General features: G+C 45.7%; 1 protein-coding gene across 1 annotated transcript in view; it reads left to right on the top strand.

The window, feature by feature from the left end:
• GAS6 (growth arrest specific 6) overlaps positions 1 to 20,596 on the top strand; it is a 60,445-nt gene extending 39,849 nt beyond the window's left edge. Inside the window, exons 13-15 of the mRNA XM_054974249.1 lie at positions 6,979 to 7,151; positions 10,279 to 10,507; positions 20,010 to 20,596. Coding sequence (XP_054830224.1) covers positions 6,979 to 7,151; positions 10,279 to 10,507; positions 20,010 to 20,164 — 557 coding nt within the window. The 3' untranslated portion in view covers positions 20,165 to 20,596. The remainder of the gene's footprint in view (positions 1 to 6,978; positions 7,152 to 10,278; positions 10,508 to 20,009) is intronic.
• The last annotated feature ends 1,129 nt before the right edge of the window (positions 20,597 to 21,725 follow it).

Genomic DNA, 21,725 nt, shown 5'->3' with positions numbered 1-21,725 from the left:
AGAAACTGCCATTTGGGCATATTTGTACGCAGGTTCCTCCAACCTCTGTGTTCATAAACTTGTGTAAGACAAGACAGCATCTCCTCTTTTATCTCTCTGCGCTGTTACAATTTTTGAGAACATACTAGATCGTCGTCGTCCTTCTGTGCAGCCCCACATTGGGACTGCGCAGGCGCAGGCCAGCCGCGGAGAAGATTCTTTTAGCTTCTAGAAATGTGACGGGGACGTTCGGGCCCACCGCGCATGCGCGCCGGTGTTCCCGCCAATTTTGAAGTACAAGTACCCGAACGTCCCCGGCATTCCCTCAGTTCCTTTTTCGCCGCCGTTCGAAAAGGTTCTTCAGCTGTCGCTTGTGTCTTCCAACTTTCTTCTACCTGTGAGTTGCCGTTTCCTTCTGACTGGGAAACGCCTCCACTATGTCCCATTCGGCTTTGTTTAAAAAATGCCAACAGTGTGGCACTAAAATGACCCACTCTGACGGTCATGACCTCTGCCTCATCTGTTTGGGCGAGGGGCACGTCGTGGAGCGCTGTAAGTTTTGCATGGCCTTCACTCCGAAAGCGCGGAACGACCGCAAGGCCAGGCTCCGGGCTTTTCTTTGGGACGCCAACCTTCTACCGCCCAAAGCCTCGGGGTCGTCCGGGAGCAAGCCCAGCTCTGTCGCCCCCTCGCCGGCTCCTCATCACCCGTCGGAACCGCTCGTCTCGGCTCCGACGGAGGCGTCCGCTCCGGACGGTTCGATCGCCTCCGGTTCCGTGAGTGCTCCGTCCAGTCGAAAGGCGAAGAAACGTGCTTCTTCGAAGCCTTCTTCGAAACCTGTGGCCACCGAGGCTTCTTCGGAGCCCCCGCCGAAGAAGGCAAAGGCCAAGTCAAAGGCCAAGCGCCGTGCTCTGTCGCCGGCCCCGGCCTCGTTGGCTGGTTCCTCTCCTGGACCGGCCCCTCCTCCTGAGGACGTCCGGAGTCTCCTCCATACCCCGTCGCCTCCTCACACACCTCCTCCGGTGATTCCCGACGACTGTGAGTCGATCCGTGGATTTTCGGACGCGTTCCAGGAGTTTGAGCGCTCTCTGCCGTGTGCTCCGGTTCCGGCGGAGGTCTCCATTCCATCGCAGCCAGTCTTCTCGGTTCCAGCTCCGTTTCACCGGTCCGTTCCGTTGCCTGCTGCTCTGCCTCCTTGGCAGCCTGTCCCGGGCCTGGGGAACGTGGCCTCCTGGCAGGATTTTGTGGCTTGGATTCAGCAGTCCGCTCCCTTTCTGCCTGGTCCTTCGGTGCCCCTGGCCACGGTTCCGGCGCCCTCCACTCTGCCTCCAGCTCCGCCTGCCACTCAGCCGCGTCGCCATCTTTCGGCACCCCAGCCTTCTACCTCGGTTCCGGCTGACCGCCCGTCGGTTCCGACGCAGACCCCAGCGGCTTTCTCCGACTCCGAGGATGATGAGGGCTTGGCGTCTCCATCTGAGTACTCGTCGGACGCGGCCTCTGACCCTTCCCCTGATGATGCTGTGGGGGAGCTCCGCTCATCGTCCCCTAATGACGATTACAGGGTGTTTGCAGAGCAGATGGTCCGAATGGCCGCAGCACTGGAGCTCGACGTCGCCTCCACGACCTCCAAACCCAAGAGTAAGCTGTTGGAGCCGTTGTATTCGGGCTCTCCTGCCTCGGTGGCGTTTCCTCCTGTCGAGGATCTCGTCGACAATGCCCTGGCACTCTGGCAGACCCCTGCTTCTGTACCGCCTACGGCCAAGAAGGTTGAGAAATATTATCGCCTCAAACAGGAAGATTGCCCTTACCTCTTTGCCCATCCGAAGCCCTCTTCCATCGTGGCCGAGGAGGGTCAGGCTCGGTTCCGACGGGGCTCCTCTTCGGCTCCATCGGATCGGGAGGGGAGAAAGCTGGATGGAATTGGTCGGAAGGTGTATTCTTCGGCTTCCCTGGGGTTCCGGATCGCCCATTTCCAAGTAATAATGGGCTCTTACAATCTTTTCTTGTGGAAACGTCTGTCGTCCTACCTCTCTGACCTCCCCGACGATCGCCGTCACTTGGTCAAGGCTCTCCAGGCTGAGGCTTTCCGTTTGTCGAAGCAACAGATGACGGCTGGCAAGGACGCTGCCGACTCCGCGGCGCGTGCGATGGCATCCTCAGTGCTCCTGCGTCGGCACGCCTGGCTTCGATCTACTGCCCTGCCCCCCGAGAAGAAGGCCAAGGTCGAGGATTTTCCGTTTGAGGGTCCTCAGCTCTTCTCAGAGAAAACGGATGAGTCCCTTTCTCTTATGAAGAAGAACCAGCAGACGGCCAAGTCGCTCGGGGTTGCGCCTTCGGTTCCGCAGACGGGTCCGAGATATCGGTACGGCAGGTTCCGGTCCTATCAGTCCCCCTACCAGCAGTTCCACCAGCGCCAAGGACGGTTCCCCTCCGGTCAATCCTATGGCCACCGTTCCTACTCTGGCCAGCAGCGCCACTCTTCGAGACGCTCCGGCCGGTCCAAGGGACGACAGCAGCCTCCTTCGCCCAAGCCCTCGGCTTCAGCGCAGAAGCCCACGGTCTTCTGACTAGACCAGGACGCTTCCCAGTTGGTCTCCAAGGACGCTGTTAATGTCCTGTTCTTGGACAGGCTACGGCCTTTCTTGCCCCGTTGGCGACTCATTACTACGGATACCTGGGTCCTCTCTGTTGTGGCCCGTGGTTATAAGTTGTCGTTTACCACTGCACCCCCTCTTTCGCACCCACCCCGTTGTGCTTCTTGTTGTAATGTTGTGTTACAAAATAATGTTTTGGAGTTGGTTGCCAAAGGTGCTGTCCGGGTGGTCAATGTCTCTACTTCCCCTTGGGGGTTTTACTCAAGATACTTTCTTGTGGATAAGAAAGATGGGGGGTCTCGTCCCATTTTGGACCTTCGGGCCCTTAATACCTACTTGAAGGTGGAGAAGTTTAGGATGCTTACCCTGTCCCGGGTGTTGGAACTCTTAGAGTCAGGCGTCTGGATGGCCATTTTGGATCTCAAAGACGCCTACTTCCACATTTCCATCTTTGAGGGCCACAGGAAATATCTCCGTTTTACCTGTGGAGGCGCTGTCTATGAGTACACGGCCTTGCCCTTTGGCCTGGCCTCGGCGCCCAGGGTGTTCACTAAATGTATGGCCACCGTGGTGGCACATCTACGGTCTAGTGGCTGTTTTGTTTATCCCTATTTGGATGATTGGCTCCTGGTGGGTCCCTCCTCTGACTCCCTCCAGGCCTCTATCGCCCTCACCTTGTCCGTCCTAGACGGTCTGGGGCTGGTGGTCAATTTAGGGAAGTCGGTCCTGTCCCCTGGTACGAGCATTAGATTCATTGGGGTCCACTTTGACTCTCTGCTGGGCCGGGCTTATCTACCCCCGGACCGCTTGAGCAGGCTGTCCTCCCTAGCCCGCCACTTCGTGCATAACCGGTTCCAAACTGCCCTCCTGATTCAAACGTTGTTAGGCCTTATGGCCTCCTCCACAGGGGTGGTGTGTTTTGCACGCCTGCGCATGAGGCCTCTACAAAATTGGTTTGTTCGGGTTTTCAACCCCCTCACTATGAGTCAACACCGTGGGTTTTCCGTCCCGAGGGTGATACAGCGGACATTGGTGTGGTGGACTGACCCTGAGAATTTGTCCAAGGGTTGTCCTTTTGGTCCCTTCCTGCCGGAGGTCACCGTCTTCACGGACGCTTCCAATCTAGGCTGGGGAGGGCGTTGTGGACACCTGTCTGCTCAAGGTGTTTGGTCCTCCCTTGAAATGGGCATGCACATTAACCTGTTAGAGCTTAGAGCGATCCGTTACTCCCTTGCTTCTTTTGCAGATGTCCTTCGGAACAGGAGGGTTCAGGTCCTGTCGGACAATACCACGGCCTGTTACTATCTCAACAAGCAGGGAGGAACGGTCTCGCTCAAGCTCTGCAAGGAGGCGACTACACTCTGGACTTGGGCCATTGCCAACAACGTCCTGCCCAGGGCCATTCATATTGCGGGGGAGAACAACACGGCAGCAGACACGCTGAGCAGGGTGTTTTTGCCCCAGCACGAGTGGTCCCTCAACACGGTTTATCTCCACAAGGTTTTCCGCACATGGGGCACGCCGTTGGTCGACCTCTTTGCCACAGCCCACAACAGACAAGCCCCGCTGTTTTGCTCCCGGGCCGGGATTGGCCATCGTTCACTGGGGGATGCCTTCCAGATACCCTGGTCCCCAGGGCTCTTTTACGCCTTCCCGCCCTTCCCGCTCCTTCACAAGGTCCTCTCCAGGGTCAGGGCCTTCCGAACCCATTGTATCCTGATTGCCCCTCGGTGGCCTCGCCAGGATTGGTTCCCCCTTTTACTTTCCCTGTCACAGGGGCGGTATCTCCCGCTGCCACACGCCCCGGACCTGCTACTCAGGGACGGAGTGTGGCATCACGATGTGGCAGTGCTAAATCTGACTGCCTGGCTCCTCTGCGCCCCAGACTAGGCCTCTCTACTAGGGTGCTTAATGTGATTCTGAATGCCCGAAAACCGTCTACCAGGTTGTCCTACCAGAGGAAGTGGTCACGTTTCTCTAGGTGGTTAGCCCCCAAAGGGGTTTCCCCTTTCACTTGTCCGCTGCCTGTCATTCTGGAGTACCTCCTGGACCTGTGCTCCCAGGGCCTGGCGTTCTCCAGTGTTAAGGTGCACATGGCTGCTATCTCTGCCTTCCATGAGCAGATTGATGGGAGGACTGTGTTTGCACATTGGCTGTCCAAACAGTTCCTGAAGGGCCTACTAAAGTCCTTTCCTCCTAGGGCCCATCCTATTCCTCAGTGGAGCCTGACCCTGGTGCTCTCCCGTCTGATGCTCTCCCCTTTTGAGCCCCTGTCTACCTGTCCCTTGCCTCTGCTCACACAGAAGGTGGCCTTTTTGGTTGCAGTCACTTCCTCCAGGCGGGTTGGGGAGTTGTCTGCTCTGAGGTGTGACCCCCCCTTCCTGCAATTTTTCCCCGGTACGGTCATGCTCCACACTAGTATGCAGTTCCTGCCCAAGGTGGTTTCAAAATTTCACCTGCGTCAAAAGGTGGTCCTTCCTTCCTTTTTTCCTACACCCTCTTCCCCAGAGGAACGTACTCTACACACATTGGATGTGAAACGTGCTTTATTGTTTTATTTACATCGCACCAAGTGTTTCAGGAAGTCTCCTGCCTTGTTTTTATGTTACTCTGGCCCTCGCAAGGGCTCGCCAGCTTCTGCCCAGTCCATTTCTCGCTGGATTGTGTCTGCAATTAAACTTTGTTATCAGCAAGCTGGAGTTCGGTGCCCGTTGTCGATTACTGCTCATTCTACTCGAGCACAAGCTGCTTCTGCTGCCTTCCTGCGAGGAGTGCCACTCCAAGACGTCTGCCAAGCTGCAACGTGGTCTACCGCTGACACTTTCATTAAACATTATTCCATAGACGTGAATGCACGCCGTGAATCCGCTGTTGGCACGGCTGTTCTGCACTCTCTGTTCACATAGTCACTCACGCCCGCCCCCATTGGTGAGATGCTAGCTATTCTCCCAATGTGGGGCTGCACAGAAGGACGACGACGATAAACAGGGTTTCTCACCTGTAACTGTTGATCGTCGAGTCTCTTCTGTGCAGACACACATTCCCTCCCACCTGCCCCGCTGTGAGTGCTTGGTTTCTCCATTGTTTCTCAGGCGGCTCAGGTGAACTGAGGGAATGCCGGGGACGTTCGGGTACTTGTACTTCAAAATTGGCGGGAACACCGGCGCGCATGCGCGGTGGGCCCGAACGTCCCCGTCACATTTCTAGAAGCTAAAAGAATCTTCTCCGCGGCTGGCCTGCGCCTGCGCAGTCCCAATGTGTGTCTGCACAGAAGAGACTCGACGATCAACAGTTACAGGTGAGAAACCCTGTTTTTGTCTAGTGGTAGCTGTTCTCTTTTACCATGTAGATTCAAGAACTGCAATGCTGGGAAAGCTTGGCTTATGCACACAAATATGGAATTGTGCAAACCTGAAAAATATAGTTGGCACCTAAATATTTTTGTTTTATTGAAAGCAATTACTTCTGCTCTCTGTTCCATGTTCTGATATGTCTAGACACTGTTCTAGATGGTGCTAATGTCCTTTTTTGTAGCTAGTGGCAAGAAAGATTTTTAAAAGCAGGTTGTGTATGTGTGCGTGCGCGTGCATGTATGGAGGGGGGCACCAAGGCTTCTGCTGCCAGTTTCAAAAACAGTGAATAGATGTTGTTTTTTCTGTTTGTATGGCGGTAGTGTAACATAACTGAAGTAAGAGAAAACTGAATCCAGGGCACAGTTGGTGGATGCAGACCGTGTTCTGTTTATATCTGTTTTGTTCATTTTGCCATGGTTTTTGTGAAAGTGATCTCTCTTTGGCTGAAGTTGAAATCAGGTGGTTCAGTCACTTCTTACAGCAGATGTCTGATACCCAAGCTGGATAGTAAACATTATGACTGCCATAAGAAATGGCAAGTTTGATGTTTTTCCTATTAATTACGAAAAATTAGGCTTGGAGCCAAGCTTCTGTTTTTCAGTCAGTGTGTAAAGGTACTTCAGGCAGTAGAAAAGGGACAAATTTTATTAATTCCCACCCTCTTCCACAGCAGACTCCAACATCATACAAAGCACTGTTCTTGGTAGTTCTAGACCCTTGAGGGAAACAGGCTACAGCAAGAGAGGGAAGGCTATTTGAGTGCTGTTCATGCTACTTTGGATCCAAGCCTTGACCTTGGTTTCAGATTCTCTAAAGGATGCAGGGTGTTCTGTGAATTGGAAGAGGAAGAGATGTTAGAATAGTTTCATTTGGCAACACTCTTGCCTTTTCCTGCCAGCATAAAAAAGATGTAGCTATTTTGGGTGTGCAACATGCAATATGTATTCTTGTCTCAGATGAGGAAATCTGATCTGCTGCTTGATTTATTTTAATCTGTTTTAATTTTGATTTTAACTCCATCTCTCTCTCTCTCTCTCTCTTTCTTTCTCCAGTGCAACCACATGACGGTAATGAAACTAGGAATAAATGGGAAGTAAAAATAAACATTCTGATTCGGCCAGTTACAGATACTGGGGTGCTCTTTGCCCTAGTCGACAGTAAAGCAACAGTCCCTTTATCAGTTGCTCTAATTGATTATCATTCCACAAAGAAACTTAAACAACAGGTATATTTGAAGACTTTTGATGTACACATGGTATATTGGGGGCTGAAGGACCATGACAAGACTGGACCACTAAGTCCCACTAATTTCAGTGAGAGAGATTTAAGCACATTCTTAAGTCAATAGGACATAAAAGTGCTGGTTTTTCAGGATTATGTGACAGGTGGCTAGAGAAGAGCAAAATCAAAAGGAATTCATAGGCCTCATCTGATTTTTTCCCCCTGTTGTAATATTTCTGTGAGTAGGCAAAACTGCCACGGTCTTGTTTTGGTGTCTTGCACTCCACTAGCCATCCTGGTTTTTATTTTATACAAGCAAGTGTGAATTGGTAGGACTGTGTGAGTGAGGCACATTATTTTTCTGGAGTGCAAAATGTGGCAATAGGCATTGCATTAAGTTTTCTGACAATCTCGACTTTCATTTAAAAAACAAGACAAGCTCATTGCTCCCATTGCTGTGAAAATGAATTTGTCAGTCTGCAGGCAATGTTCTCTGAGATATCAGAAGCCAGGTGAAATGCTGAATAAGATGTGCACTGGTTAGGGATGTATCTTCAGAGGACTGTATAGCAATCTTCTTCTTGTAAGCATGCTTAGGATCACACGGTAACCAGAAAAAAGCCCACAAAAAAAACCCCACAGTCATAAATGCCCACATGGAAATAATATTTTTCAGGGGTCATTTCGTAGAAAAAAAGCTGGATGAACTTATTAGCATAACTCATTAGCATAACTCATTAGATATGGCACATCCCTTGACATCACCGGAAATGTGTCATTAGCCTGACTGATTTGCATATGCAACACCCCCTGACATCACCTATCCTGGCTGTTTTGGACCCAATCCTGGCCATTCAGGACCAAAATTGGGCCCAAAATAGCAAAAAGGTGCTGAAAATGGCCCAAAATGGTCAGGATCAGGTTGTTGCTAAACAGGAGAGTGATCCACCACCCGTCAGAGGCCCGATCCGGGCCATTTCGGCCCCAATCCAGGACGGAAACGGGCCCAAAATGGCCAAGAGTCAGGTGGGCAGGGCCACCTGACATGTGACCTCTTTGGGGAACTGTCAGAACTGCGTTCCTGTGCATTCCCCCTTGAAATGAGCCCTGATATTTTTTATTAATTACAATTACAAATACCATTTTTATTAATTCCAGCTATGTTTATTGATTTCTCCCTTCCAAATACTTGCCAGAGTCAGCCCTGCTTAGCTTCATAGATCTATGAGGCCTTAACTACTTCTACTGTTCAAGAAAGACAAGGAGGAGGAGGTAGTGGCATCAGCTGAGGGGGTTGGGTAACATGATTAACATAAGAAGAACCCTGCTGGATCAGACCAGTCTCCGCAGTTGGGAGGGGCTTACCTTTTAGTTGAACACTGGCACCTCAAAAGGTTTTGGTTGATTTTGAGAAGGCTTGTGTGAATGCAGTGAGGATTGCCTTTCCACACGCTGAGGTCAAAAGGTTTCAGAGTCTCATTAGGAAAATCAACAGTCTTGGCTTGAAGACTGAATATGAAACTAATATGAACATAAAAATTACACTAAAATCTCTTGCTGCATTAGCCTTTGTCCCAATCAATGATGTGTGAACTATTTTTGATGAGCTTGCTGCCACATTTCCAGATGAAGACAGCTACAGTGAGGTGCTCACGTACTTCTTTTCGACATATATTGAGGGTGCAGCAGGTATAAGAATGTGGAATCATCATGATGCAGCCCTGGAATGGTCACCAAAAACTACAAACTGTTGTGAGGGATTTCACAATGCTCTTAATTCCCTATTCCACTGCAGTCATCCCAGTGTGTGGTCTCTATTGGATGGACTGCAGAGGGACCTGGCTTGCCACAAACTAACACTGGCTAATGCACAGGCAGGTTGCTTAGAGGTGAAAAAGAGGAAATATAAGACACTACATGACATGGTTGCCTCTTCTGTGCAGCAATATGAGCAGGTAGAAGATAAACTTTATTACGTAAGGAGATGGGCTGATTTGCAATGAAAAATTATATCTGAGTTATTATTGCGGTTGTTGTAGTTGTTAAATAATTGTTGCTTTTATTATTAGGGTTAGGCAGTCTTTTATTGTGGTCACTGGGTGCACCACAATGTATTTGTTAAAGTGCAAGTAAAGGGAAATCAAGATAGGAAATTGACTTATTTTAATGTTGCTGCACCAAACAGCATATATTCCAAAAGCTCTGCAATTCAATTTAAAAAGGTGTAATTAATAAAAAATATTATTTCCAGGTGGGCTTCCTTCCAGGTGGGCTTTTTTCTCTATGGGTTTCTTTCTGTACGGGCTTTTTCCATGTGGGCATTTTTCCATGTGGGCTCTTTTCTTGCGAGCATTTATGACCGTGGGCTTTTTTCTGTGGGCTTCTTTCCTGGAACTGGATCACACATTTACAGTGCAATCCTAAGGAGAATTACTCCAGTCTAAGCCCATTGAAATCAGTGGGCTTAGACTGGAGTAACTCTTCTTAGGACTACACCCTAAGTCTTTTACTTGAAGTTTGTAACAAATTCTGTGTAACAGAGCTGGGGAAAAGTTAAATTCCTAGGCACTAGTGTCAGATAATTAGCAGAGAGGAGAAAATATCTTCCACCCAGTGGAAAAAGAGTGCTAGGCTAGATGGCCTTAGCACTGAAACAGCTAGACAATTTTAAGGAGAGGAGATGCGTCTGACATCTGCTTTGCATGCAGAAGGTCCTAGGTTCAATCCCCAGCACCTCCAGTTAAAAGGATCAGGTAGTGGGTGATGTGAAGGACTGCCACCTGAGACCCTGGAGAACCACTGTTGGTCAGAGTGGACACTACAGGCCTTGCTAGACTCATGGTCTAATTCAGCATCAGGCAGCTGATGTGTTCACATAATAAGGACAAACATTTAACTGAAATAATACTTTTAGCTGAAATTGTATTGCACAACATTATGAATTTATTGTGTCATGGTTAACTTCAAAATAAACTTTGTTCAGAGTTTTCCCAGAGAGTTAGGGCAGCAGAATATTTGAGGCTGGATGCCCACCACAATTTTAAAAGGTTGGGTCATGCCATCATAAGTGCCTTAAAGTGAGGAGATCGTATGAATACATACATGTTCCTTCTTCTTCCTTTGTTGTCCAGTTTGTTATTCTGGCAGTGCAGAACACAGTGGTGTGTAGGCTGGCAGTAAACATTTGCGATGAACAGGAACACTTGCTTGACATTGCCATCAACAATACTCAGATATCGCTGACTGTGGATGAGAACGCAGGACAGAGTGAGCTAAGCCATTCACAGCTGGAAGACAACCTGACTATCTTGGATGATTATCTGCAGTCCTCTGTAAAGACCTATGTGGGAGGATTACCAGGTGATTCTCAATTTTTTTTCAAACTGTATTGCTGATTCTTTCTAACAATTCATGAAACATGAAGTCATGAAAACAGCAACTGAAAGGTGATGTTCTGCATCTTTGTTTTTATGATAGCCTGACTCAAAAAAAGCATCTTATTCATTGCTATATTTTTAAAAATCTTCTATCGATGTGAAAGCTGAGCCTGTTTTTGAAAGTTGGAAGAGTGAAGTACAACTGAACCCGGGGGGAGGGCGGGGGAGGTCATCAGGAAAGGAGCAATAGTTTCCTCTAGAGAAATGAGTTGTTACTTTATTGTATTAAATTGCACCCCATGCTTTATTTCAAGTTTGCATTGTAGAAAGTGAGGGTGGTGTAGAAGTACTAAAGAAGAATGTGCAAGAAAATACATTTGCTCCTGGGAGAGATTTATTATATACAGTTTTTTAACATAGAAGTCATTCAGCAGATAGCAGCTCTCTCCTTGGATTCAAGTGTAATAAGAGGAGTGAAGTTAACTATCTAGTCAGTTGTTGAGAATGCAAAGGGGCAGTTCTTCTATGCTATACATGTTGTTAGTAATTTTTCCTTCAATTCATCCATCACCAAAAAAGCTTGAAGTCTTTTGATACTGCTGTTACCAAAAGACAAGGTGGTGTAAATTCATTTCACTCTCTGTTGACAGTATCTTAGGGGTCTATTCACTTAAGCACTGAATACTTATGCAGCTTTTAAAAAGGCACTTCCCAGTACATGCTGAAACAATTTTGTTTGTGGCACAACTGTTCACAATTGACCTTGGACACTTGTACATAGGATTTTCCTATGGCTGCTGTCAACCCAGATGGTCAAGTGAATAGAGATGCATAACAAATAAATAAGGATGACAGACTGGCTTGGGCAAGATCTGAATGAATTTGAACTTGGTATGACTGGTATTGGAACCAAACCCCAAAATAGCTCACAATGAACATTCTAAGATTCTGTTCTGCCTACTGCCAGTTTCTTGGGTCTTCTTAAAATTCACTGTGAATTCAAGACACCATGATCAGCAGCTGTGACCATTTCCTCTGACTTCTCACAGTTGGATCCCAGCAGCTATTCTACTCATCCAGTTTTCCTCTTTCCTGCATCCCCAACCCCCCCCCCCCAGCTTTTATGTGCCAGTGGGGTCTGAACTTGCTGAAACAGAGGAAAAAAGACTTTGGGTTTCAGTGATAGTGGGCAGCTCAGTGAAACTGTTGACTCAGTGTGTGACAACGATAGTGAAAAAGGCTAATTCCATGCTGGGGATTATTAGGAAAGAGGTTGAAAATAAAACTGCCAGTATTACAATGCCCTTTTGCAGCCTCATTTGGAATACCGTGTGCAGTTTTAGTCACCGTATCTCAAAAAGGACAGAAGAGGGCAACCAGGATGATCATGGGGTTAGAGAACTTCCCTGTGAGGAAAGGCTGAAGTATTTGGGACTTTTCTGTTAAAAAAAAAAGACAACTGGGGCGGGGGGGGGACATGATATAGGTTAATGAAATTATGCACAAATCTGAGAATGGATAAAGAAAACTTTTTCTTCCTCTTCCCACCAAATGTAGAACTTGACGGTACCCAGTGAAGTTGGCAGGAAACAGATCCAAGACATAGAAAGGGAAATAGTTCTTTATGCAATAAGTGATTACATTGGGGAATTCACTACCAGTGGATGTAGTGATGGCCGTAATCATAGGTGGCTTTAAAAGGGGATTGGACAAATTCATAGAGCGTAGGTCTCTCCATGGCTGCTAGCCCTGGTGAGAAAAGAAGCCTCTATAATGTAGGGCACCTCTGGACAGCAGTGCTAGAAGGCAATCCTGTGGGAAGGTCTCGGCCTCTGTGCACTGTTGTTGGCCACTGTGTGAAACAGTATGGACCACTCTGCGGACTAGATGGACCACTTGTCGAATCCATCACTCTTCGTCTTATGTTATCTGTGGTTTTTGTACACATGGGCCTCACACTTCCTGGCGTAACTTTTCTGGCAATCAATAACAGCCCCTTCTCTCTCTTCACCAACTGCAAAGGTGGTATGATCCCTCCCCAGTGAGCTGTCACCCCCATATGTGGCCTTGATTGTGATATCTGCAATCCAAAGTAGTGATATATGTCCACAATGCTGGATGTTGGTGCCACAGAATTTTCCACTACCAGAGACAAGCTGTTAATCAAGACGTTTATCTCTTAGGTAGTGGAAACTGCTGTAGTGCAGACATGAACATTTTGGCTGCCTGACTGGTCCATAGTTGTATGTTTATACCAAGTTTTAAACATGTCTACATAGTAACATGCCTGGAATTCTCTTTACTTCTGAGTAATTAAGGATTATATAGCTATTAGGTAATTAAATATAATATAAATAAATATATTGATATATAGATGATACCTAGTAATGAACCATGACCCATACAACCCCCCACAACCAAATGGCATATATAACTATAATGTGAATGGGACCCTGTGCACATAAATATTTGCATGAGTAGGCAATATGCCTAGGAATCACCCACCTCTTTCTTCATAAAGAACAGGCGCCTATGGCTTGATCCACTGGAAGATTTCCGCTTATACTAGGGTCCTTGCACAGATGGAAGTGTGAAAAATATCCTTTGCTAGACCCTTATGCTAATTTAAGCATAATGTAACTTTTGTGCCACCTGCACAAGATATTGTGCAAGCAGTTTCTGGGCACTGCAAGATACAGGGAGGGGAAGCACTATGTTTTTTGCAACATCCTGTTCAAGCTGAACTGTGCTGCCTATTTACAATTCCACTTGCAGATCACTGGATCCAAGTTATTTCTTTATGTCCTTTGGCTCAGGTGGGCATTACATGTGATTTGTTCACACGCATGCGCATGCGCATGCACACGCACACACACACTATATTCTTACACCCTACATGTCGGAGTGGTAGGTTACCTGGCATTTAGAAAATTGCTTTGTAAAAAGTTAGATGAATTTCAAAGTTGTCTGAAAAAATGTAAAAAGACCAGGGAAAGGTAAGATAACTATCAAGAAAGTCCAGCAGGGTGCTGACTTCGCAGTCTTTAGTTGCCTTGGTTTTTGGTGGCCAAAGAGGGTTTCTTGATTATAGCACATCTTTATTTGCTTTCCTTTTTATAATTTATTTTTGGAGCAGTCAAATGTAACTTTTAGAGAAACGAATTAAAACATCTCCATTTATGGAGAAATTCTAAAGCATGGATAAGTGGAAATTCTAACAAACACCTGCATTTGCCTAGTATTTGTCTTAGTCCATTTTTTAAAAATTGAGCATGCAATTTTTATTCAGAAAGCTGAAGAATTCTGAAAATGCAGCATTCTTCTTGACTTGCTGGACATTACTGTCTATCCTAAAACATAGAGAATTAAATTTAATCCTTACTTCATAGGTCAGGGGATGGATTGTGTGTGACACAAACTGTTGTACTTCAGGAGATACAGTGAGGAACTGAGAGGACCGTGTAGAGTGCCTGGGGGAAGGATCCTCTCCATAAATCCAGAGTTACATGCCGTATATGCATGGAGGATTGTAAATGTGTGGAATAGACTGACCATCCCATCCAAATTACTTTTTTGTTCTTTTTGATGATTTCGCAGGAGAAAAAGGCTGCATCAAAGACAGAATAAAAGAACAAAAAATGGTGCAGTTGGGAAAAGAATATTTCCATTCCATTATACTACACCATGTGTTTCATCAGTGTCTTGGACTTTGGTTGCTGTGGGAACTGCTGGATACTATTATACAGATCCCTGAAGAAGCGTAGGTGAAACACATAGGAGCAGATAATGGAATAAAACTATTCTTTCCCCCACTGCACCTGTTGTTGTTGTTGTTGTTGTTGTTGTTGTTGTTGTTGTTGTTGTTCTTTTGCTTTTTGACTATTACCCATTGAGAACTCTTGTAGGAGATAAAGTGACAAATAATTTGAATAGCAGATGGTCTGCACATAGCTATTCATCATGTCAGTTCTTCTATAAGTGGCCTTAAAGAGAACAGGATGAAACTATTATATAGGATGATTTTATACTCATGCCAGATTGGTGATGTTTAATTCAGTGTCTAATTCTTCTAGAAGTTTTCACCAGGCTCCTCTAATAGGTCCTGGTCTTATCAGCACTTCCTTTTCATATTAATTTTTGGAGGGTTTTTTTTTGTTTCATCTGCAGTACCTTTTTCCTCCACTAGTTCAACAACATAATAGATAAGGAAAACATAAAAAAAGAATAGATAAACGCAGGGCTCATTTGGAGCCGGAACGCACAGGAACGGCGTTCTGGTAGGTCTAAAAAGAGGTCACGTGGGTTTTGGCCCCGCCCATGTGATTCTTTTTCCTCCCAGTGCAAGCCAAGAGGTGCTGGGCTCCAAAGGAAGGCAAGCTGCTTGGATTCCTTCTGCTCTGCTCTTTTACTTTCATTGTGCAGGGGAGAGAGTGAGAGAAAATGAGTGAATGCCGAGTGGTGCTGGGCTCCAAAGGAAGGCAAGCTGCTTGGATTCCTTCTGCTCTGCTCTTTTACTTTCATTTGTGACTGGGGCAGGGGTGGGGGGGAGAGAGAATGCCGAGTGGTGCTGGGCTCCAAAGGAAGGCAAGCTGCTTGGATTCATTCTGTCCTGCTCTTTTACTTTCATTTGTGCGGGGGGGGGGGAGAGAAAATGAGTGAATGCCGAGTGGTGCTGGGCTCCAAAGGAAGGCAAGCTGCTTGGATTCATTCGGCTCTGCTCCTTTACTTTCATTGTGCAGGGGAGAGAGTGAGAGAAAATGAGTGAATGCCAAGTGGTGCTGGGCTCCAAAGGAAGGCAAGCTGCTTGGATTCATTCGGCTCTGCTCCTTTACTTTCATTGTGCAGGGGAGAGAGTGAGAGAAAATGAGTGAATGCCGAGTGGTGCTGGGCTCCAAAGGAAGGCAAGCTGCTTGGATTCATTCGGCTCTGCTCCTTTACTTTCATTGTGCAGGGGAGAGAGTGAGAGAAAATGAGTGAATGCCGAGTGGTGCTGGGCTCCAAAGGAAGGCAAGCTGCTTGGATTCATTCGGCTCTGCTCCTTTACTTTCATTGTGCAGGGGAGAGAGTGAGAGAAAATGAGTGAATGCCGAGTGGTGCTGGGCTCCAAAGGAAGGCAAGCTGCTTGGATTCATTCGGCTCTGCTCCTTTACTTTCATTGTGCAGGGGAGAGAGTGAGAGAAAATGAGTGAATGCCGAGTGGTGCTGGGCTCCAAAGGAAGGCAAACTGCTTGGATTCATTCGGCTCTGCTCCTTTACTTTCATTGTGCAGGGGAGAGAGTGAGAGAAAATGAGTGAATGCCGAGTGGTGCTGGGCTCCAAAGGAAGGCAAGCTGCTTGGATTCATTCGGCTCTGCTCCTTTACTTTCATTGTGCAGGGGAGAGAGTGAGAGAAAATGAGTGAATGCCGAGTGGTGCTGGGCTCCAAAGGAAGGCAAGCTGCTTGGATTCATTCGGCTCTGCTCCTTTACTTTCATTGTGCAGGGGAGAGAGTGAGAGAAAATGAGTGAATGCCGAGTGGTGCTGGGCTCCAAAGGAAGGCAAGCTGCTTGGATTCATTCGGCTCTGCTCCTTTACTTTCATTGTGCAGGGGAGAGAGTGAGAGAAAATGAGTGAATGCCGAGTGGTGCTGGGCTCCAAAGGAAGGCAAGCTGCTTGGATTCCTTCTGCTCTGCTCTTTTACTTTCATTTGTGACTGGGGCAGGGGTGGGGGGGAGAGAGAATGCCGAGTGGTGCTGGGCTCCAAAGAAACGCGAGCTGCTTGGATTCATTCTGTCCTGCTCTTTTACTTTCATTTGTGCGGGGGGGGGGGAGAGAAAATGAGTGCAAGCCGAGTGGTGCTGAGCTCCAAAGGAACACAAGCTGCTTGGAATTCATGCTGCTTTATTTTCATTTGTGACTTGAGAGAGTGAGTGAGTGGGTGCAAGCAGGGCTGGCTCTCCAGAGGAGGGTAAGCTGCTTTGAGTTCATTCTGCTTTAAGGAACTACCTGGAAACTTTTGTGGAAAGGGGCCTGAGGGGTGGATGTTGCCTTCTGACACACTTCCGGTGATGGCAGGGGGTGTGGCATATGCTAATGAGTTATGCTAATGAGTTCCTGCAGTTCTTTTTCTAGGAAATGACCCCTGGATAAACGACATTGATAAATCCAAACAATCATGTTATCTAAAAAATGGATATTTAAATTTTATTTTAATGGAGAAATCAGCCCATTTTTTTTGCTGCTTTGTGGTGTGTCTGCAAACAGTGCCTGGTTGGCTTCCTTACAGTCACATATTTTATTATTAAGTTTCCTACAACTATAACAAATAGTTTTGTACTATTGATGGTTATGTTGGGTGTTAATACATAAAAGTTTGTGATTTTCAGTGCCAACCTATGTCTACACTCTTATAAACCCATTAACTTCACTGTAACTCTGCCACCATTTCAAAGCTCAAAAAAAGAAAACATTTACTCCATTTCACTTTCAGTTCAACCATTTAGTTCAACTTTTGTCCTGGCTCCTACGCCTCTAACAGCAGCTTGATTTGGAGGAATTAGCAGCCTTTTAGGGCAATCCTATGCAGAGTTACTCCAGTCTAAGTCCATTGATTTCACTGGGGTAACTGCATAGGGTTGCCCAGTTTGTCTCTCATCTACAAAAGCGTCATCTGTTACTTGCTGCAGGCAAGGTGCTGTTATAGCAACAGTTAGAGAGGTTAGTTCTGCTCTGTGCGTGAGAATGAATGTGTATGTCTACAAGTCAGTGATTCTCTATACTTTTAAATGACAAATAGATTATAAATTAATAGTAGCAGATAACATTGATATAAGCTGATTTCTTCATGTATTGGCTTATACTAAAACCCTGTCTCTCTCTTCCTGCTTCAGTGTTTACATGGATAATGGTAGGCATCTAATACAAGATTTTTAACACTTTCAACAAAGCTTTTTATCAAACCATGTATGACCTACGTATTACTTTAAGTCTCGTTAGTACAAATTTCCTTCAGCACGTTTGAGAAGAAATCTATTATTTGGTTGATTCTTAACAATTGTGAAGCAGAGAGGGTTGCTAACAGGCCTTAAAAAGGCTGGGGAGTCTTTCATTTAACTGAGGCTTAATATGTGAAAATGGGCAGCTGAAGATTTGCATAGCATGGAAGTGAATAACATCGCCTGGTAAATAACATCCCATTAAGCCTCTGAGAAAGAGACAGGACTTCTCTTTTTTCTCCAGGCAGTTAGTAACCTTAAAGACAGATAAATACCTATACCTTGTATGCATGCCTCATGCCTGGCAGTAAATTTTGCTTTTTTCAAACAGTACTAGATATGAAAGTAATTTGCTAAACCATAGTCTAAACTGGAGGCAAAAAAGGATAGTATTTTGGACTCAAATTGTTGCTTGTTCTTACCCCCATTTATTTATCATTGTGTTTAAGCCTATTCATTATTTTGTTTCCACTTGTTCCAGTGGGAAACACATTTTCAGGAGTAGTGGTCTTTTCCCCACTCAAAAAATCTGTGCCCAATTTAAAGGACCCATTTGGTTAAAATTCTCAGTTGTGGAGAAGGCAGAAGGAGTTTGGACAATATTGTTTGTACATTTTTTTTCCTACTTGGATTCTTGAGTGGGGGTAGGGGGTCTATTTTTAAATGGAACTCACAGTGTCTCATCCCCTCTTGCCCTACTGTTCTGCATGTTTCCTCTAGCCTATCTAATTTCTTGGTATTGGAATTAGGCTAGGAAACTATTACTTCAAGCAGTGGGATGCAGTTAGAGATGGACACGAACTGAAATACGAACCAAAATTCAGCATGAACTGGGGCGGTTCATGGTTCGTGAACCAGCGGTTCATCAGAGCCCATTTCTGATGAACCACCACCAAGTTCAGGCTGATTCGTTTGGTTCATTTTCTGGTTTGTCACTGCAGACAGCCTGGCGCTGATCAGTCAGTTTCCTAGGCAACAGGGGATGGACTTTCTGCAGATCTCCTGTTGACCCGGAAGTGGCCTTCTTGCTGGCCCGGAAGTGATAATTTGCTGACACAGATGTGATGTTTTCACGAAACAAACGAACTGGTTCACGAACCAGGGCAAATTCGGGAAAGTTAGTGGTTCGTGAAATCGGACAAACCATGAACTGCATGGTTTGTTTTTTTCCCCGGTTCGTGCCCATCCCTTCTTTTCACTGATTTCGCCCATTGATGTGTTTACTATCATGGCAGGCTGGGGCAGATCTTTATAGTACAATCCTAAGTAGAATTGCTCCAGTCAAAGCCCATTGAGTTCAGTGGGCTTAAACTGAAGTAGCTCTTCTTAGGATTGTACCGATCTCCTCTTTATTCTCTTCCCACTTCCCTGATCTAGAGCATTGTTTGCCTGCAAGCAGGTGCAAGTAACATGTTTGTTTCTGTGCCCGGAATGTGAAATGCATGCCTTTTGCCTTGGCTCAGCTTATGATAAGAGAATAGTTCTCACAAACAAGAGACCCATGCTCCTATAGAACTGAGGATAGTCTCCCCAAGCTAGCAGGCCATTAATGTGATTGATGGAAATGCTGTATGTAGAAATGCTGGTCGAATTGATCTTGTTCAGCAAGATTCTTCAAGTTCCATGATATCCCTCTCTAGGCCCCTATCTGTTATGTCCCTCACCCTTCCATTGCCTGTGGAACTGATTAGACAGCAAAGCCTTGGAACCATGCCCAAATCTGAACATCCCCAGTTGTTACAGAATGACACCAGTTACTGAATTTGGATTACTTATATTAACTATATTGAAGAATGGTCATTATTCCGATCAGGTTTTGCTTATCTGATTGCATTGTAATGAGCATATGGAAGGTTTCTTTGCCACACCCATGATCACCTGTTGAGTATAGAGAATGTGCACTTTGTTCTAGTGATGGGCTAGGCTGCAAGCATTTCAAATATGCATGTCAAGGTCTCCCCCTGTAACAGAACAGCCTGCTTGTTTTGAGCAGCAGCTATTTCTAAATGAATCCTTTGCACTGCAGCAGAGGAAGTTCTTTGCCCTATAATATACGTAGCATAATGGTTAATCCAGTTCTTTTGGCAAGGAGGTATTGGGGAAAGCCTTTGCCAGACAGAACTCTGACGGGCTGTAGAGACTTTGGGATCCTAGACATGGCCTACAGAGCAAATTTGCCTTGGTGAAAAAACATATCTGCCATTAAAGAGAGAAGATCTTGCAAAGGATAGGAAGAAAATCTGAAAAGAAGGAACACCGAATGTCTGCTTCTGAATCTACAACATTTAACTTTTATATACAGAAATGGAAATGCCAACAGTATTTCATTCTGTGAACGTTTCCCTGAATTACGGAGATAAATTATTCATGATGCTGGTGTTAGTCATAGAGTCATGAACATTTGTAGAATGCCTAAAGGAAGACGCTTGACTTTTGTTTTTAATTAACAAGAATGGGGAACTTGATGGTAATGTTCAAAGATGTTTTCCTTCCCTTTTCTTTAAAACACAGATGTTCCTGTCACTTCAACTCCAGTCACCGCTTTCTACCATGGCTGCATGACGGTGAAAGTTAATAAGCAAACTTTGGATCTAGATGAGGCACTCTACAAGTCCAATGATATCACATCTCATTCTTGTCCTCCAATAGAGACTGATCAATACTAGATGCGACTGAAACACCCCAAGTTTTATATTAAAGAACCCTCTCAATGCTTTCTTTTTAATATATATATTATATATATATGAAGATATAAATTATTCAGACTTCCAGCACTGTGTATAGTTCTCTTGAACACTGAAGTTATGTAGAGCTACTGAAAATCAAATGTCAGATTAATTATTGAAATATTTCTTTGCTTTGGAGAGTTTCAGATGTGTAATATAATTGTAAATAGTTCAGAAGACTGAATAACCCAAAGCTGCAAATGATTGCCTAAGGTGAGTAGTTAAGAGACAGATCATACCTGTCACATGGCAACTGGTAATATATTCTGCGTGGACTGGAAGATTAAAAATAGTTCTGTATTTTTTTATTACCAAATGCTAATTCCTGACTTACAAAATATGAAAGAATAAAACATGAAACCTTTTTTTGGACTTAACTGCAGTCAGGTGGAGTCTTTGTTCAGGTGGATTTCCTCCCTTTTTTCCCCTTTGGCTTTATGCTCTTGATGGTTTTTGAAGTTAGTTCAATTTGGTATCAATTAGTTAATTTATTTGCCATTGAGATTTTGTATGTAGTTGGCTTCCTGTGTGGGATTTTTGTCTTTGCAAATCTTGAGACAGTAGGCTTGGATGTGACCTTTTGGTAAAGCTCTGCTTGGCAAATAGCTATTATTGATAAGAAACAGCAAGGGTGCACATGCAGTAAAGCTCTTTGTTTTCTTGAGGGTTCAGCACAATCCCCCATGCCTTCTCATTAAAGAAGCAGCCCTCTGGGATGCCAGACATGAGCCATTGCTCCAGAACGAGGTTTCCTAAAGCTCTCCTGCCTTGCAGAAGGCTAGCCATCCAACTTGAATCTCCCTCCTGTTATATAAAGGGTAAAATAGCCATTATGAATGACATCTCTGATAGGACTTGCCATCTCTTTACACTTATAAAGCTGTATGTGTGTGTATTGGGGCCACGGTGCTGGGCAAGAGATGAATTACCCCTTGTAAACATTTCTGGAATGGGGGGACAATTCAGTTTTTAGGGATTTTTTAAAAATCAGTCCTCACTAACTGCTGTGGTCCCATCTAACACACACATACCACACATTGCCATCTTCCTACTTAGAGAAATTTAAAGGGAGATGGGAGATCCTGTCACAGATCTCATAACATTTCTCCTTGGCTGGTTTCAAGTCAAAACTGCTTTGCAATAAGATTGCTGGGGTTTTTTTTAAATTTACAGATAGAGAATGTCATCTTCGGCTTACTCCTTTTTTTCCCCTGTTCATTTTCCTCCTTGGAATCAGCAGAGAGTTTCTGTGATTTATGCAAAGTGGATCTAAACTGCTTGAATTTTCAGTTGGAGTGCAGAAACAGAAGAGTGACCCCCACCCCCACTCACAATGTGACCCAAAATATCAGTATACTGAGAAGGGAGGGGGATGATGCCCCCTGCTCATTTCCACTGTTTCCCCCCCCACGCCCCTCCATCCAATGGCTGCACTCTCCTGTCAAGCACAAACACTTCCTTAATGAATGCAATGAAGTGTGCCTAGAGAGAATGGTGAAAA

The sequence above is a fragment of the Eublepharis macularius genome, chromosome 3 (assembly GCF_028583425.1).
Source record: "Eublepharis macularius isolate TG4126 chromosome 3, MPM_Emac_v1.0, whole genome shotgun sequence".
In the NCBI taxonomy this organism is placed as follows: domain Eukaryota; kingdom Metazoa; phylum Chordata; class Lepidosauria; order Squamata; family Eublepharidae; genus Eublepharis; species Eublepharis macularius.
This window is presented reverse-complemented; position numbering and strand designations above follow the sequence as displayed.